General features: G+C 46.1%; 2 protein-coding genes across 2 annotated transcripts; both read right to left on the bottom strand.

Moving 5' to 3' along the window:
* Window positions 1-1,124: 1,124 nt before the first annotated feature.
* plvapb (plasmalemma vesicle associated protein b) lies at window positions 1,125-6,024 on the bottom strand. The gene is made up of 3 exons (XM_023843580.2): window positions 5,276-6,024; window positions 4,795-4,873; window positions 1,125-4,640 (listed from the first exon to the last, which is right to left on the bottom strand). Exons 1-3 carry the CDS (start codon window positions 5,576-5,578, stop codon window positions 3,994-3,996), a joined length of 1,029 nt encoding a protein of 342 aa, XP_023699348.1. The 5' UTR covers window positions 5,579-6,024; the 3' UTR covers window positions 1,125-3,993.
* Window positions 6,025-11,598: 5,574 nt separating this feature from the next.
* babam1 (BRISC and BRCA1 A complex member 1) lies at window positions 11,599-16,570 on the bottom strand. The gene is made up of 8 exons (XM_023843906.2): window positions 16,205-16,570; window positions 15,915-15,973; window positions 15,685-15,805; window positions 13,510-13,588; window positions 13,356-13,380; window positions 13,096-13,225; window positions 12,663-12,749; window positions 11,599-12,189 (listed from the first exon to the last, which is right to left on the bottom strand). Exons 1-8 carry the CDS (start codon window positions 16,568-16,570, stop codon window positions 11,989-11,991), a joined length of 1,068 nt encoding a protein of 355 aa, XP_023699674.1. The 3' UTR covers window positions 11,599-11,988.
* Between the last annotated feature and the right edge of the window lie 344 nt (window positions 16,571-16,914).

Raw genomic sequence — 16,914 nt, 5'->3', positions numbered from 1 at the left:
GAATGGCCCTCGGTCCCCGAGCGCTGCTTCTTATCCCGGAATGTTTCCTCATGCTTTCTTCCAAGCAGGAAGATGATGTTAAACAAATGATGACCGGCACCCTGGTCTGGAAGCCGGCAAGGATCGCTGCTGCTTCCCCCGCTCTGATTAAACACCGTGAGCCCAGGCTGTGAAGGCTGAGTGTTTGCCACATACTGCTCCCGTAGTGCAAATAAAAGCTAAATTCTTTATTTGCCATTTGCACTAGTGCAGGTACATTGGAGCTCTTCTCTTTGCCTCCCCCATCTTGCTCTCTGTGGCTTGGGGGTCACAACACGGTTAAGTCAACATGAGGCTCTCCTGGAGCCGGGGATTAAGGACCTCGCTCACGGGCCTCGCTCACGGGCCTCGCTCAAGGTGCCTCGCTCACGGGCCTCGCTCAAGGTGCCTCGCTCACGGGCCTCGCTCACGGGCCTCGCTCAAGGTGCCTCGCTCACGGGCCTCGCTCATGGTGCCTCGCTCACGGGCCTCGCTCAAGGTGCCTCGCTCAAGGTGCCTCGCTCACGGGCCTCGCTCAAGGTGCCTCGCTCAAGGTGCCTCGCTCACGGGCCTCGCTTACGGGCCTCGCTCACGGGCCTCGCTCAAGGTGCCACGGACATGTGACTGTTCTGCTGAGACTGGGGCTCAAACCGGCAACCTTCTGATTGCTGGCTTTTATCCACTTTCATGAGCGAGGTGGATCGTACAGTCGCTGGAGCAGTTGAGGGTTAAAGGCCTCTGCTGAGCCTGGGATTTCATCACAAGCTAGACACCGCCCCAAAAATGAACCAGTCACGATGCTTTAACAAAGGTTGGGTTCGATCCACTGACCTCTGGTCATGCTTATACTGTGCTACTCTGCTACACAGTTTTCAAGCAAATCAAAAGCAAAATATATTGAAAATGGTGAAAAGAAAAAAATGCATCAATACAAAGGGGGAATTTATAATTCAGTCAGTGTATATTTAAGTCATTCTAAAGAGGGGTGAGTTGGGGATCTTTGGGACATAATGAACATGACATGGATCCTTTGGTGTGTGGGATTAACAAATTGCCTGAGTCTTGATCACTAGGCTTGTGCGAGGAAATCACAGGAACCAAATGCATTTATTTCGTTTTTATTTTTATTAAACATAAAGCATGGATTCTATTTATTAATACAATTTCATTTATTTCACATATAATTCTTTAATAAAAACAACTGGGACTTTTAGCCAAAGCAACATAATAAAATGCAGTACATTATTGTACGTGATGTAATGAAGCACGAAGCGAAGCTCTGCAGATATTCATATTGCCATTCTGCTACATACTGTAGTACTGATTTAGTAATGAGGGTAAATGAGATTAACTGAATTAATGAAAAGTAATTAAAATAAATTAGTAAAGAATTAGTCTGCAAATACAACAGAAAAGATCGACAGTAAATTCAACAAATCTAAGAATAACATTTGAAGACTACTACATCTTCGATACATAAACGGCCGATTTGTAATAGTAAAATCATAGGGCAGTTACATTTGCAGTATGGTTTTCACCATACTGTGCTGCAATGAGTAAACCCAAAATTCATAGTTCTGCAGTTCATATTTCAGCACAGAATAAATCAATGTTCCGAGGAGAGCATTAAAACTAGGTCACTAGGCCACTTGGCCATTGGTAAAAATAAAACAGGAACATCAGAGTGAATAAAGTACAGCATGTGAAGTGTTTATAAGTTAGATTTAGAAATAGGGCAGAAATAAAACAGTATTGTTTACTTCCTGAAAGAGTATGTGAGTAGATGTTGTTCCAAATTTGCATGACAATAAAAACTGCATGATTTTTACGTCCTAAAACTCAGAGAATGTGTAATGTGGTTATTAAGCATTTCACTACACGTTTTCAGGATAAACTTGATTTCCACTAAATTGAAATGTGAAAATTACAGAGCAGATCTTGAATTTTTACATGTATGTTTACTAGATTTGGTAACTTTTTTTCTCTCAAAAAAAGCAACCAGTGACAAATACAGTGATTTGTGGACAAACATCATTTTCTCTCTGAGTGGCCATTTACATGTAAATATGGCCAAAATCACAGTACAGCTGTCTTTTTTTAATTATGTGTGTGGTGATTTTGTCAAATAGCATCTCAGTTTTATAAAATCTGATTTTCTAGCAGCGCTTGGAAGGTGTTTGCTGGTTAACGTCGTCTTATTCAGCTGCGTTTCAGTCAGAGTTTCATATTTGTTCCATTGTCTGACAACAGAAACAGAAAAAATGTAAATGACTCGCCTCTATTTAAGCACAGTATATGTGAGCAGAGAGAGCAGGCAGAAAGCAAACAGATTTGAAGGGCTGACTGACCTCGACTGACTAGGCGGAATACAAATACTGTACGACAAGATGTCACCGATTTGCTAATTGGCGTATGAGGTAATTTCACGCCTTTCTGAGCAGACTTTAGCTACTTTTCATTGAAAGTAGTTGGTAACACTGGATATGGACCAAAAACCAAACATCTACAGGTGATACATTACAAGACCTACCACAGATAACTGCCGCATTTATCCATCCATCCATCCATCCATTTTCTGCAGCTTATCTGTGGTCGGGTCGCGGGCGCAACAGTCTAAGCAGGGATACCCAGACCTCCCTCTTACCCACAAATCCATCGGTCGATGTCCCACTCCCTACTTCATCCCCCACCAGGAGAGGGCAAATCGCCCTTTTCTAGTCTAGAACCATGACCTCAGGCTTGGAGATGCTGATCCACACGCCGGCCACCTCACTCATGCGCATGCTGCAGGTCACAATGCGATGACACGAACAGGCCACATCATCTGCAAACAGCAAAGACACAATCCCCAGGCCCCCAGGCCAGACCCTCTCAAGCCCTTGGCTATGGCTAGAAATTCTGTCCATAAATGTTATGAACAGAATCGGTGACCAAGAGCAGCCCTGGTGGAGTCCAGGACCCTCCAAGAATGAGTCAGATTTACTATCGTCAATCTGAACCAAACTCTCGCTTTGTTTATACAGGGAGCTGATGGCCCACAACAATGGACCCCATACCCCCCCCAGAACCCCCCAAGGGACATGGTCACATGTAAACTGGTTGGGCAAACTCCCATAAACCCTCCAGTATCTCTGTGAGGGTACAGAGCTGGTCCAATGCTTCGCGACCAGGACGGAACCCACATTGTCCCTCCTGGATCTGAGGTTCAATGGCTGGACCCCACCCTAGACCTTCCCAGGGAGGCCGAGGAGTGAGAACCCCCTGAAGGTAGAACACACCCTCCGGTCCCCTTTCTTAAAGATTGGGACCCCCCCCCCCCAGTCAATCCAAAGGTACTGTCCCCAACGTCCACGCAATGTTGACCAGGCATGTCAGCCAAGACAAGTTTTAGTTTGTAAAATCTGAAGCAGCTCAAAGTGTCCGTCCCGATGTGGATTATCTGGTCACCATGCAGTAAATATGCTAGCTATGCTAGTCTCACAAATATGCTAATATGCTAGTCTCACTTAAGAAGGATACATCCCTACTATTCTATGCAATTTCCCATGTTCCAGTGCTCTAATGATCTGAAATTTTAAAACCTCGATTGCATAAAAATCTATGATGTTCTGACGGACTGAAGGTATAAGACACCGTGCGTAGGTACTGATCCGCCGTGAATGATTACAGTTTTTTCACTCTTTTACACTGAAAAACTAAAAGGAATCAAACAGTTACAAGTAAAAAAAAAAAAAAAAGAGTTTCAGTTGAAGAAAATTAAAAGCTTCAAATAATATTTCAAGGCAGCAAGGTTTACTCTATAACTAGCTATTCGATTTACAGAAAATGATTCATTTTAATTGTGTTATGCATCCATAGTAATGTTTTTGTATGCACCTCTTTTACCTTTAACAGTAATCTTACCTTGGTGGGATATATATATATACAGGATTTATATACACACACACAGACACGTACACACACGTACACAAGCAGCTAGACATTGTCTGGGGGAATATTAATCATGTCCGTTGACTTGAGCTTGGAATGCAGTACCTGCATCTCTCTTTCTGTCCTGCCCTGTTCTGGAGTCTCTGTCTTCTGTAAGTGCCTCTTTGCTCTAGAAACATGGCTCTGGGGCACTGGGCTGTGCCTCTCTGTGTCGCTGGAGCGTTTGTGGCTGCACTGTTCCACTAGGTGCTTGTTTTCCATCATCAGCTTACTGCGGTGCTCCTGGATCTCAGACACCTTCTCCCCAACACTGTCGAGATAATGCTGGAACTTGTCCTCCATGTCTTTGGAGAAGTTGGTGCAGGTGGAGCGAATCTGGTCAATTTTTGCCTGCTGTTTGTCGAAAGTGAGATAGAAAGTATTGTGCGGGAACAAGTTTTCGATCCTTGATAAGAATGTTCTGGTAACATCTTGGATGCCCTTCAAGGGTGTTGCAAAGTCCTCCTTGCAGATTTTACTGTATAATTGTAATGTTTCCTCCATATTTGTCTTATCCACCTGCAATTTGTCTCGGACCCTTGCGATCGCATCCATCTTACTTTTGAGATCTTGCACTGTTTGGGTGAAGTTGTTTTTTACTTGTTTCATCATAATTTCAAGCTGTTGGTTCTTGTTCCTCAGACCAATATCAGCTGAGAGAAAGGGGAAATTATTTCTTGCAACACTGTCTGTTTTTATAAAATATATTTTATTTAATTAAAAAAGTGGCTTTTGAAAAATTCTTAAAAAATTATAAAGACTATATTTTATAAAATTCCGGTCTGTTTGCTATAGTATAATACTTACGATTAGGGATACTGATTTGTGGAGGCAGGACCGGACATTTGGTTACGGGACATCGCTCACATTTTCTTTCACACTGATGCTGTTAATATAAATACACAATGAAGACGGGCATGTGGGGTCATTTGGTCGTTGGTTAAAAACATAAGCTAATCGTTTTTAATTGTTAGGTCAAATTATTAGTGGTGTTCCGTATTAATTATAGTATTTGCATGATCAAATTGCTTAAGCCGATTTCTATGTGACATACCCTCTGCAACATACAGTAAAACTGGATTCTTGATCACTGATGAGGATTTTAAATGTGTTTAACAAATAATTAATGAAATCAGCGACGTGATTTTACCAGTTAAGTAAATATCATGCGTATCTTTCCTATCTTACATAGGAATAAGTTACATAAGACATCCCAAAATTTTACTATATTACATATACTGTAAACAGCTTACTGTAAACTTCTTAGCATAGCAGAACATATACTTGCCTTTTCCGTGATCGCCTTTTGGAGGGTCTCGTTCAGGGTTTTTGCTTGTTGCTTGAGTACATAGTTCTGTGCGCTGACATACCGAAAACTCTCCTCTAGGTCTTGAGCTCTTTTCTCCTCCGCTGACTGCTTTGGTTGCCCGTATATCAAGAAGAGCACCAGGCTGGCGATGATGAGCGACTGAATCAGTGAAGAGAAGAAAAAGATGATCCTGACATAGTAACCACAGCTCTTGCCTTTAGATTTGGCATTGTCCTTGATCTCCAACCCAAATGCTGATCGCGAAAAGCTGCTGTTGTACATCTTCACCTCCAGTAAAGAGCCGAGTACCGTCGCATAAATTTCACTGAATGAGTAAGTGTTTATCTCAGCTTCACAATGAACACAGGACAGGAGTAGCCAACTAGATCAGCATCTCTCTGCAAAAAAGGGGATTCTTTCAGTGTTCTTTATTACTGTGGCTGACCATCCATTGCTGGTCTTTGCAGAACTCAGTCGTCTCTCCAGCAGTCCTTATCTGACAGACTGTATAGCCTTGTTTTCTTGTTTTGGTAGCCAGACACCAAGAGGCTCTAATAGTGAGTAGGGACATCGACCGCTGTGGCCATCTGCTGGCGCCACGTGAATCCTTCCACCATTAGCGGTCAATGGATCAACACGTCAGTGTGAAGTTAAATTACACGGGAACCTCCCCAAGTGGACTTCGGTAAAGTTGGAAAGACATTGGCAGATTCGAACTTCGCGGCTCAATAAATCTTAAACAAAACGTTATTACAACACAATATACGGGTCTATTTAACAGTGGTAAGGTAGACAATGAGCTACAACCGGATTTTCGTCCAAACAATATGTATTTACAGAAATACGGATAACATTGTTCCCTATGAGCAGTCCGCTGTCAGAGGAGAGTTTAGGGACCGTCTACAAAGTGCAAATCGACGGATAATGTCAATAACTTCACTTCCAAAGAGTGAAGAGCCACCAAAATCACTAAAGGCTTTTGGAATGTTATCATGGTCATACTACACCCCTTAGTTTGGTGAAATGTACCATAGTCTATTTATCCTTTGTGTGCCGTATGTCTATTAATGTACCTAATTAACGGAGAAAATTCCTCAGAAATATCAATTGAATCGTTAAGCAGTTTATGTTTCCATTTTCAGACATGAGAATTTATAAGACCGGTTGCTTTGAGAATTCATTTTTTTAATTTTGTTTGGAGAGTTTTTAAATTCTGTGAAGTGTTTTGAAAGAGCACAGTCTTGTGTAAATGGTAACCCACATAGCGACTGATTCTGAGCCAGATTCACCTTTATCGCCTTAAATCTGGGTGCCAGTGACATTCGGGCAGGAGTGTCTACAACAGAATCTGTCCATAGTTCTGAATGATTACATTTGGTCTGTATGCACTCTGAAGATCCAGCATTCGCCTGACCATCTACGTACGATCAGTCACAGCGGATGCACTAAGAGTCTGAGGGATGATCACCCTACATAGCAAGATGAGTCTGAACTGGACCTGGGGCAAATGTTCAGAAATCGCCACAGATCCGTAAACCAGATTTGGCCTGGTGTCTTTTTGCACAACGGACCAATACTGATCGGATCCACTTTCTGGATTTGAAACACATAAGGACCATATATGGGCCAGATTTACATTGAATGTTTCCAAATCTGGCCTGTATCTGCACCAGAGTCAAAAGCTAAATTCAGATCTCGGTCTACCAGGGACAGTGAGTGGCTCAGTGGTCTAAGTCTGTGTGCCTGTGACCTGGGGGTTGTTGGTTCAAGCCCCACCCCTGCTGGAGGGCACTGCATGTCAGCTGACCCTGTACAGTGACCCCACCCCTCAAAAAACCTGTGGACAAAACTGAAGTGTTTCTAGGTACCTTTACTTTATTTGTTAAATGTGGCACAGACTTGTTCGTTTCCAGACTGAGTGCCGACCAGTTCTGCCCAGGATTCTACCTTGACCCATGTGTCTGGTGAGTGGCTCAGTGGGCTAAGTCTCTGTGCTGGTGAGCAGGAGGTTGCTGGTTTGAGCCCTGGTGGAGTGGTTACATGTCTGAGCAAGGCCTTTAACCCCCCAGCTCTGTGCTAAAAAGAGCAAGATGGGGTGGCTGAAGAGATGTGGTCCAGTGAAGCATTAGTGTAACTAATGCAAATAAAAGTCTTTATACCAGGACCCTTAGTTAGGGTCCTGGAACAGAACTTAAGTTTTCATTTGCATAGTTACATACAACATACATAGTTCTCATTGTATAGTTCTCTACACCAACCCCATCTTGTTCTCCATTGTTTGTAAGTCAGATGGCACATAGCACCCCCAGAGCTGGGGGTTGAAGGCCTTGCTCAAGGGCCCACAGACACACAAGCACTACACCAAGGCCGGGGCTCAAACCAGCGACTTCTGGCTCCCACACACAGACTTAGCCCACTGAGCCACTCACCAGCCACACGTGTTAAGACAGGATCCTGGGGCAGAACTGGTTTGTAGTCAGTCTGGAAAAATGAGACAGAGTCACATTTAACAAACAAATATTGCATTGAAAGGCTTCTTTTTAGTGACCCCATGTTATTCTCCACAGCTGGGAAGGGGTCACTGTACAGGGTCAGCTGACATACAGTGCCCACTGGGAGGGGTGGGGCTTGAACCAACAACCTTCAAATCACAGGCACAGAGACTTAGCCCACAGAGCCACTCACTGTCCCTGTTAAAGCTGGATCTGAATTTAACTTTTGACTCTGGTGCAGATACAGGCCAGATTTGCTAACATTCGATGTAAATCTGGCCAATATATGGTCCTTATCTGTTTCAAACCCAGAAAGCGAATGTGGGCCAGTATTGGTCTGATGTGCAAAAAGACACCAGACCAGATCCGGTTTACGAATCTGCAGCAATTTCTGAACACCATTTGGCCTGGATCTGGCCAGACTCTTCTTGCTATGTGGGAACCCTTAGTGAAATTCTGTTTTGCAAAATATGCTTGCAAAGATTTTGTAGGTTAAATGAACAACTATTTTATTAATACATTTAATATTACTGGCGTCCCGTCCTGGGTGTCCCCTGCACTGTGCCCCGTGAGGGACTGGCGTCCCGTCCTGGGTGTCCCCTGCACTGCACCCCGTGAGGGACTGGCGTCCCGTCCTGGGTGTCCCCTGCACTGCACCCCGTGAGGGACTGGCGTCCCGTCCTGGGTGTCCCCTGCACTGCGCCCCTGGTATGGGGGCTAGACTCACTGTGACTCTTTTCTGGACAAACAGTTATAGAAAACAAATGGGTGGCTGCATATGTCTCATGCACAGCTTAATAATAATAAAAAAAATACTCATTAGTAAAACATATCCTGCTAAAGCAGAATAAACAAATAAACATGAACGGCTGGCAGCAGCTTCTCCGGCTGGTAACGACGTCCTTTCGGAGAACAGCAGAAAGGGTGGTTAACTGCAATGGGCAGTGATGATCTCAGATGCCTTTTGTAGATGATGATGACGACAAATATTCCCATCAGCACATAAGGCAGCAGCCACATCTGATCCTCAGCCTAATCATTCACTTTATGACGTCAGCTGCTGCGGACGCAGGAAATCAGGAATAGCTCGCGGTTTTCCTGTCACGCATTGTCTCTGTGCCAATGCGCATTAACAGGAAGGAGTCATTTAGAGAGGTGTTTCAGTTGGTGGTTCATGCCTGTGTGACCTTTGTGTGGCTGATCTTAGATAAACTTCCCCAAGAGAAGCAGGAAACATTTGACTTGAATGAATGTAACCTGGCAGGTAGCCACAGCTGAAAACTAATCACAATATCATGTCTAAAGTAAACATTTTTTCATGTATATTTGACAAATTTATGTTCCATAGTTGCTTAGTTCTTTGCCCCAAATTAAAGATACAAAGGAACAATGAAGGGGAAAATGGATTACCTCGCTTTTAAACCATCTGGGAACTTGCAGGCAAATTTCTCTGAAAGAGGAAGCAGGTATCTTTTCAAGCAAAGACAAGTGAAATACATTTGAGCAGGGCTTAGGGAAGCAGACAGCGCCAAGGACAAATATGAATAATGATGGGGGAGGGGGTAATTATATATGTACCTATGAGCGATAGTGAATGGTTACTCCTAGGGCCAGTTTATACTATACGCTGCCCTTGCGTGCAAACGAAGTTTACGTCAATTTGGGGGATTAAACGTTATGTCCACCAGAGGGCAGTGCGAGACAGGCAGCTTTATGGGCTTCTCGTTTCTAATCTGCATGCCTCAGTAATACAGCGATGAAATGCGGTTGTGGAATGAAATGTTTTACACTCGCTGAATTCATACCAAGCTGATAATTTTAACTGCTGCAGGATTCTTTGTATTCTACCTACTGCTCCACTTCAAATTAGTACTTTATATTTAGTATTACGGCTGCACGATATTGGAAAAAAGTTTATAGGCTAAATAGGCCTATTACAATATGTATATAGCAAAAGTTATAAAATATATAAATTTCCCTAAAATACATCTATGAGTGATTTAAACAGCAAGGATGAAAATGATTATGATTAACTGGGAGAGCGCATGCAAAAGTAGCGGTAAACTTCAAACATATACTATATAATCTTGAAAAGGAACTATGGAACTATCACTAAAATTGCAAAACTTGCCAAATTTTGTTTCCTTTAACAGAATATAGATATTCTAGCGGCTAGAATCTAACGAAATGTCACCCCCCCTCCGGCTTATTTCATCACCATGAGTTCTCAATGCCGGTGTTGTGCCGAATTCTGCACCCCTGCCGTGAAATGCATGCCTGTCTCTAAATGACCGATTGGTCGCTGATCTGAAACGAGTTGAGCTACTTTGTCGAGTAAGGCTACCGTAGTGCTAATCAATAGCCCCAAAAACCCCGTAGAACTGTAACCCTAACCCCCAAAAAAACCTCTAAAACCCTAACCCCTAAAAACCCCCTGACCCCCAAAAAACCCTTAAAAGCTCAACTCGTCGGAACACCGGCATGCATTCTATGGCAGGGATGCGTTTTTCGGCATAACACCTGAAATTAATTGAAAAATAACGTTATGAAAATACCTTATACCGCGGTATAATGTCCGTACAGTATGATGGTATGCAGAAGCCTGATCTAAACCCAGCATTACATGTGCATAACTTGCAATGTCGACTTGTTAATATCGCCCAGCCCTGCTTAGTAATTTATAAACTAAACCGTTGCACCGCCCTGTCTGTAGTCTGGGGAAAAGGCATCCTAGTATAAATTTCATTGCGCTTAGTAAATATGGCGCTGCTTTAGCTCAGATCGAATTCAGAAACAAAAGAAACTTAAACTGCCATTAAATTCTGAAGACGCTGTACACAGCGGCACACAACAGTGTTCGGAATCTTTTCTCTTGCCTCTGAAAATATTGTTTTTAAAATCTTCTGGGCAATCATTCTTAAAAAAATAAAATAAATTAGACGCTACTTTATTTAATAAACACATAGCCCCGGTATGAAAGACCATACTGCCCCCAAGATTTTTTGGTGGTACTCCACCTCCCGCAGCAGTAATTCCACGCGCAGCTACTGTACGCAAACGATGCTTGGAATGAGCACAGGAAGCGCGTGGCGCCCATGAAGCAGAAACCGGGCCTCATAAAACTCAGGACCAATTAAACAACTTCCCTACAAGGACAAACGGGTCGAGGCCGAGCAGAAAGGCCTTGGGCCCTTTTCACCAAAACATTAAACACTGGTACCTTTTAACTTCCCTCACAAAAACCCTTGACGTCTGCCGGCGCGTTATAAAGGCCAGGGAAGAGGTCCAGACAGCATATAGACGTTTATGACGCAGCTTCTGCAAATTAAGCTATGGCAGGTGAAATGTCACTCAGACATTAAATAATTCCACAGGTTTTACCCCAAAGCCTCCTGCATCCATCAGCCTGCCACAGGAACATTAATAACTTATTCAGCTGAATGCGAACATACAGCCATAATCCCTGCAGCATGACCCGATTTACATTCATCACTGCAAACATGGCAGCGCAGTGTGTTGTGGTGAGAACACAGCTGTATGCACTGGCTGAAATACTCACCACTTCATGTTTACTGCCAAAACATTCTTAAATGTGCAGTGCACACAATAACTATTAAGCCCAGTAATCATTACTTTGTGAAAATCAACATTAAAACTGAATTTACATCCCCATCAAAATAAAACCTCCACTTTATACCGGTGCACTTGCATTCCAAAAATGCAAATGTGTATTGTTGTAATTTTCTTATAATTGTAAGATGGTTCTTTTTTAACTTAGTTCAAAACAAATTTTCAAAAAAGAGCCACAGACACTATCCAAATCTTTACTATATGACAAGATGTACGATGGGATGATTTTAATGAATTCTTGCGCACTAAGAACTATGTGCAATTTATAAGGGAAATACTGTATCCCTGTTTTGTCAAAGAAATTTATGGGTAGTTTAAACCTTGAACAAAAAAAAGTTCAAATGTGGCATTAAAAAATAAAAATCAATGTACATTTCAGAGACTAAGACATATAAACACATATTACAAATCCACTCGGTGCCATATGAGAATCATCGCCATAAACTGGCTGCAGAGAATTAGAGGTTAGATAACCTCAAAGGACGCTTTAAATGCTTGTGATGTAATGTAAATCGTTGCCACGGCAATTAGCTGACGCAGAGGGAAAGCTAAAAAGGCTGGACATGCAGCTCAGACGGTGGCCTCCATCTCCTGAGGCTCGTCCCCCTCCAGCAGACTGTAGGAGGCGTGGCTTTGAAAAGGCCTCTGCAGGGGGTGGGCCAGAAGCTTGGCCATGCAGTTGTGCAGCTCGATGGCGGGGGCGCTCAGGGACACCTCAAAACGGTAACACATGCCTTTGGAGTCCAGCTTTCCAAAGGAGGCATAAATATCCTGAAAGAGATGATAGCAGAATTAGCCTGTCCAGAGCGCACCATTCTGATGTGTTCTGCAGGGAATCCAGACAGTAAGGAAAAGTAGACTATTTACAAGCATAATTCGGAAACACAACATTTTAAGGAGTTGCGGGGGGGAGATAATTGTTATATCTTAAAAAATAATAATTTAGTCTTTATTCCGTCATCACAGCATCATCTGGCACGACCTTGAATGCCCTACAGCTCCGGGCTTCTCCACATCAGCCGACAGCTGCGCATTTGGCCTTTGCAGCCTCAGCTGAGCTGAAATCTCCCTTTCCACCATGCAGGTCACACGACAACAAAGGGATGAAGAAAGGAAGGGCAGCAAAGGCACAGCGACATAAATGTCTGCCGTCGCCTGCGAGTGCCTCTCCCGCATCTCAGGGACTTTGGCAGAGTCGCTTCCTAAGGTTCATCCGCAGCGGCTCGATCACGACGGACACCCACCTTCCAGCTGCTTTCATCTCCATGCTCATCAGCTCCATTGTGCAGATAAATCACATCAAAAAAGAAGTAAGGCGACTGCAGCATCTTCTGTGGGCCGTGAGGATGCACAGCATTAAACTCTTCATGGTGAACCTTAACCAGGACATACCTACATGCTACATTTATATTAATATTTACGCATTTTGTTCAAAGTGATGTGCAAGTGAGGAAAATAGCACATCAGCAACATGCAGCTGCTTGGAGTCGACTAAGCCCAAGGCTGATGGTTACAAACACCATTGGATGGAATGAGCCTTGGCACCAAAGAGAATATTCAGTGGAAACATGACAGATCACATAAAGAACATCACTGTTCATTACAGTGAGTTGACAAACACCAAAACATCACTGAACGCAGACTGGATGAGCAGCGGAAGAGCAGCGGGCCGCTCACCCTGACAGCCTCGGAGGGATTGAAATGTAGCTGCCCTGCATGCCGGCTGTAAATAAGGAGCGTCCGCACCACGAAGGGAGGGGGGATGGTCTGGACATTCTCCATCAACGGCAGCTCCATCTTATGCAGGCTGTGGATACAGACCAAGTCGGGGGGGCGGGGTGGCAGAACAGATTAGATAAGAGACAGTGATGGAGGGGAAAAAATGCAATATTCAGATATAAACTGTTATTCTCGGGTGACAAATACAGGCAACTTACATGACATTCAGGAGATCTTCAAGATCTGGCAAATTATATCAAGGAGGGAACTACAACTGCAGTGTGGGTGTCCATCGTCACGGTTCCTCCCTCCCCAGAGAGCAACATTAAAAGTGGGGCGGGGGGGATTTGCAGACAGGTTACCAAAGGATACTGAAGGAATCACAGGCGTTTGTCTCCAAGTCATAGAGGCAGCTGCAGAGCTCTCGGGGGTCCGAGGTGAAGCCAGACAGCTGAAACGCACCACCGTGAATAAACACGGCTAAAGGGAATGTTCATAAAGACTAATCATCAATTAGCACACAAATACATTACTTCCTCACTACAGGGTTCTAGTGCATCTGGACACCCCCCCCCTGTCCCCTAAACCACCACAGGATAGGGGTGCTCATGCACACACATGAAATTCGAGCTGAGTCACTGATTCACCAAACTACATTTACATTTATTTATCCGGTTGATGTTTTTGCCCACAGTCCTGGGGTCTATGAGCCTGCTGTGTCAGCCCACAGTCCTGGGGTCTATGAACCTGCTGTGTCAGCCAGCAGTCCTGGCCGTTATGAGCCTGCTCTGTCAGCCAGCGTTCCTGGGGCCTATGAGCCTGCTGTGTCAGCCAGCGGTCCTTAGGGTTATGAGCCTGCCGTGTCAGCCAGCGGTCCTTAGGGTTATGAGCCTGCCGTGTCAGCCAGCGGTCCTGAGGGTTATGAGCCTACCGTGTCAGCCAGCATTCCTGGGGTCTATGAGCCTGCCTTGTCAGCCAGCAGTCCTGGGGGTTATGAGCCTGCCGTGTCAGCCAGCAGTCCTGGGGGCTATGAGCCTGCCGTGTCAGCCAGCAGTCCTGGTGGCTAGGAGCCTGCCGTGTCAGCCAGCAGTCCTGGGCGTTATGAGCCTGCTGTGTCAGCCAACGTTCCTGGGGTCTATGAGCCTGCTGTGTCAGCCAGCGTTCCTGGGGGCTATGAGCCTGCTGTGTCAGCCAACGTTCCTGGGGGCTATGAGCCTGCTGTGTCAGCCAACGTTCCTGGGGTCTATGAGCCTGCTGTGTCAGCCAGCGTTCCTGGGGGCTATGAGCCTGCTGTGTCAGCCAGCAGTCCTGGGGGTTATGAGCCTGCTGTGTCAGCCAGCGTTCCTGGGGGTTATGAGCCTGCTATGTCAGCCAGCAGTCCTGGGGGTTATGAGCCTGCTGTGTCAGCCAGCGTTCCTGTGGGCTATGAACCTGCTGTGTCAGCCAGCGTTCCTGGAGGCTATGAACCTGCTGTGTCAGCCAGCAGTCCTGGAGGCTATGAACCTGCTGTGTCAGCCAGCAGTCCTGGAGGCTATGAACCTGCTGTGTCAGCCAGCAGTCCTGGGGGCTATGAGCCTGTTGTGTCAGCCAGCAGTCCTGGGGGCTATGAGCCTGCTCGGTCAGCCCGCAGTCCTGGGGGCTATGAGCCTGCTCGGTCAGCCAGCAATCCTGGGGGCTATGAGCCTGCTGTGTCAGCCAGCGTTCCTGTGGGCTATGAACCTGCTGTGTCAGCCAGCGTTCCTGGAGGCTATGAACCTGCTGTGTCAGCCAGCAGTCCTGGAGGCTATGAACCTGCTGTGTCAGCCAGCAGTCCTGGAGGCTATGAACCTGCTGTGTCAGCCAGCAGTCCTGGGGGCTATGAGCCTGTTGTGTCAGCCAGCAGTCCTGGGGGCTATGAGCCTGCTGTGTCAGTAAGCAGTCCTGGGGGCTATGAGCCTGCTCGGTCAGCCAGCAATCCTGGGGGCTATGAGCCTGCTGTGTCAGCCAGCGTTCCTGTGGGCTATGAACCTGCTGTGTCAGCCAGCGTTCCTGGAGGCTATGAACCTGCTGTGTCAGCCAGCAGTCCTGGAGGCTATGAACCTGCTGTGTCAGCCAGCAGTCCTGGAGGCTATGAACCTGCTGTGTCAGCCAGCAGTCCTGGGGGCTATGAGCCTGTTGTGTCAGCCAGCAGTCCTGGGGGCTATGAGCCTGCTGTGTCAGTAAGCAGTCCTGGGGGCTATGAGCCTGCTCGGTCAGCCAGCAATCCTGGGGGCTATGAACCTGCTGTGTCAGCCAGCAGTCCTGGGGGTTATGAGCCTGCTGTGTCAGCCAGTGTTCCTGGAGGCTATGAGCCTGCTGTGTCAGCCAGCGTTCCTGGGGGTTATGAGCCTTACTCACGGGGACCAGTAACTTCTGCACGTTGGCATGGTAACCGACACACTTCCCAATTTATCTGCATGTCTTTGAATGTGGGAGGACCTGAAGGAAACCCGCATAATAGCGTGGATCCCTAACCTGGAGGTGTGCCGCGACATTGCAGCCCCCAGGACCGCCAGAGCTCCAACTCACCCACAAGGCATCATCGTTGACAACAACAAGGGCGAACTCGTGGCGCTTGTCGATCCGGTGCTTTGTCCTAACAAACATCTCAATCATCTTCTGTGACACGTTGAGAGCATTCGTCTTCGATCTGTTTTTGGATGCACAGCAGAAAAAAATGAAAATCCAACAGCTGAACCATAAACTGCGTCTTAAATACTAACGTCAAATATGCAGAAGGCTTAGGTCTTGGACATTACCCATTGAACGACTCCAGCTTCTGTAAGGACATTTCCTCTGACAGATCCAGGCATATTATCTGGACAGGACAACCAGGAAGACCAAAATTACCAAGTAATAAACCTGTTACATACATGTAAATGTGTGCAGACTTGTCTCGAATTGAAAATCTCACTCCAGCCACCTAGCCAAAGTTGGCCACCCTGACCCAAATGTTATTTATTTGGAGCCTTGGTAAATCTGTCCTTAGTCCAACGCGTGAGATTACAACCAAGCCACTCCTGCCCCTTAATCACGGCGCACACTGTACCACTTTCTCCGGGCAGTTGACTCGCGGCGCTCTCAGTTGCACGTCCGCGACCGGGGGCAGAGGGGGCGCCGGGGACGCTTGCGCAGGCTTCGGCCTGTCCTTCACAGTGGAGGCAGCGGGGGCAACGGTGCAGATGGCAGGGGCGACAGCCGCGGGGGCTGCGGAGGTGGCGGTGGTGGAGCTGGGAGGGCTGTCACTGCTGGAGGCCTCCCCTTCGCCCTCACTGCGGCTGCCCACGGCAGGCTGCGGGGCGCTGCTGCTACTAATGCTGCGGTCCTCGGCCCCCTCCGGGTTGGAGCGTGTCCGCGGCCTCGGCTCCGCCGGTCGCTCCTCTCCGTCGGCCTGGCCTGGCTCCGACGTCTCCATGTCACCCGAAATGGCTGCAATACAGGCGAATCTGACACCCTGCACTTTGGGCTGCTCCTAAAGACGCTACGACGCTTCGTCTCCGTTCCTTCGTCCGTTAGTAATGAAAGCTCCGATTACCAGTTATAGTACCTAACAACATTATCATTAATATTTAAACGTAAGCTAAACCACCAATCTAATGACTGACATTAATGCGGAAGAAAAACCACACTGTGAATGTAAAGAGCTGTTTAACCAGCGACACCCGAAATACTGAGCAATATTAATAACAACTGTGCCACTTCAAAAACATTTCCTACATGACCAGTCAATATTTTAAAAACCGCGTTAAACGACGTCGC

This window comes from Paramormyrops kingsleyae, chromosome 15 (assembly GCF_048594095.1).
Source record: "Paramormyrops kingsleyae isolate MSU_618 chromosome 15, PKINGS_0.4, whole genome shotgun sequence".
NCBI lineage: Eukaryota > Metazoa > Chordata > Actinopteri > Osteoglossiformes > Mormyridae > Paramormyrops > Paramormyrops kingsleyae.
The sequence above is the reverse complement of the archived record's forward strand: the minus strand, read 5'-3'. Positions and strand labels throughout refer to the sequence as shown.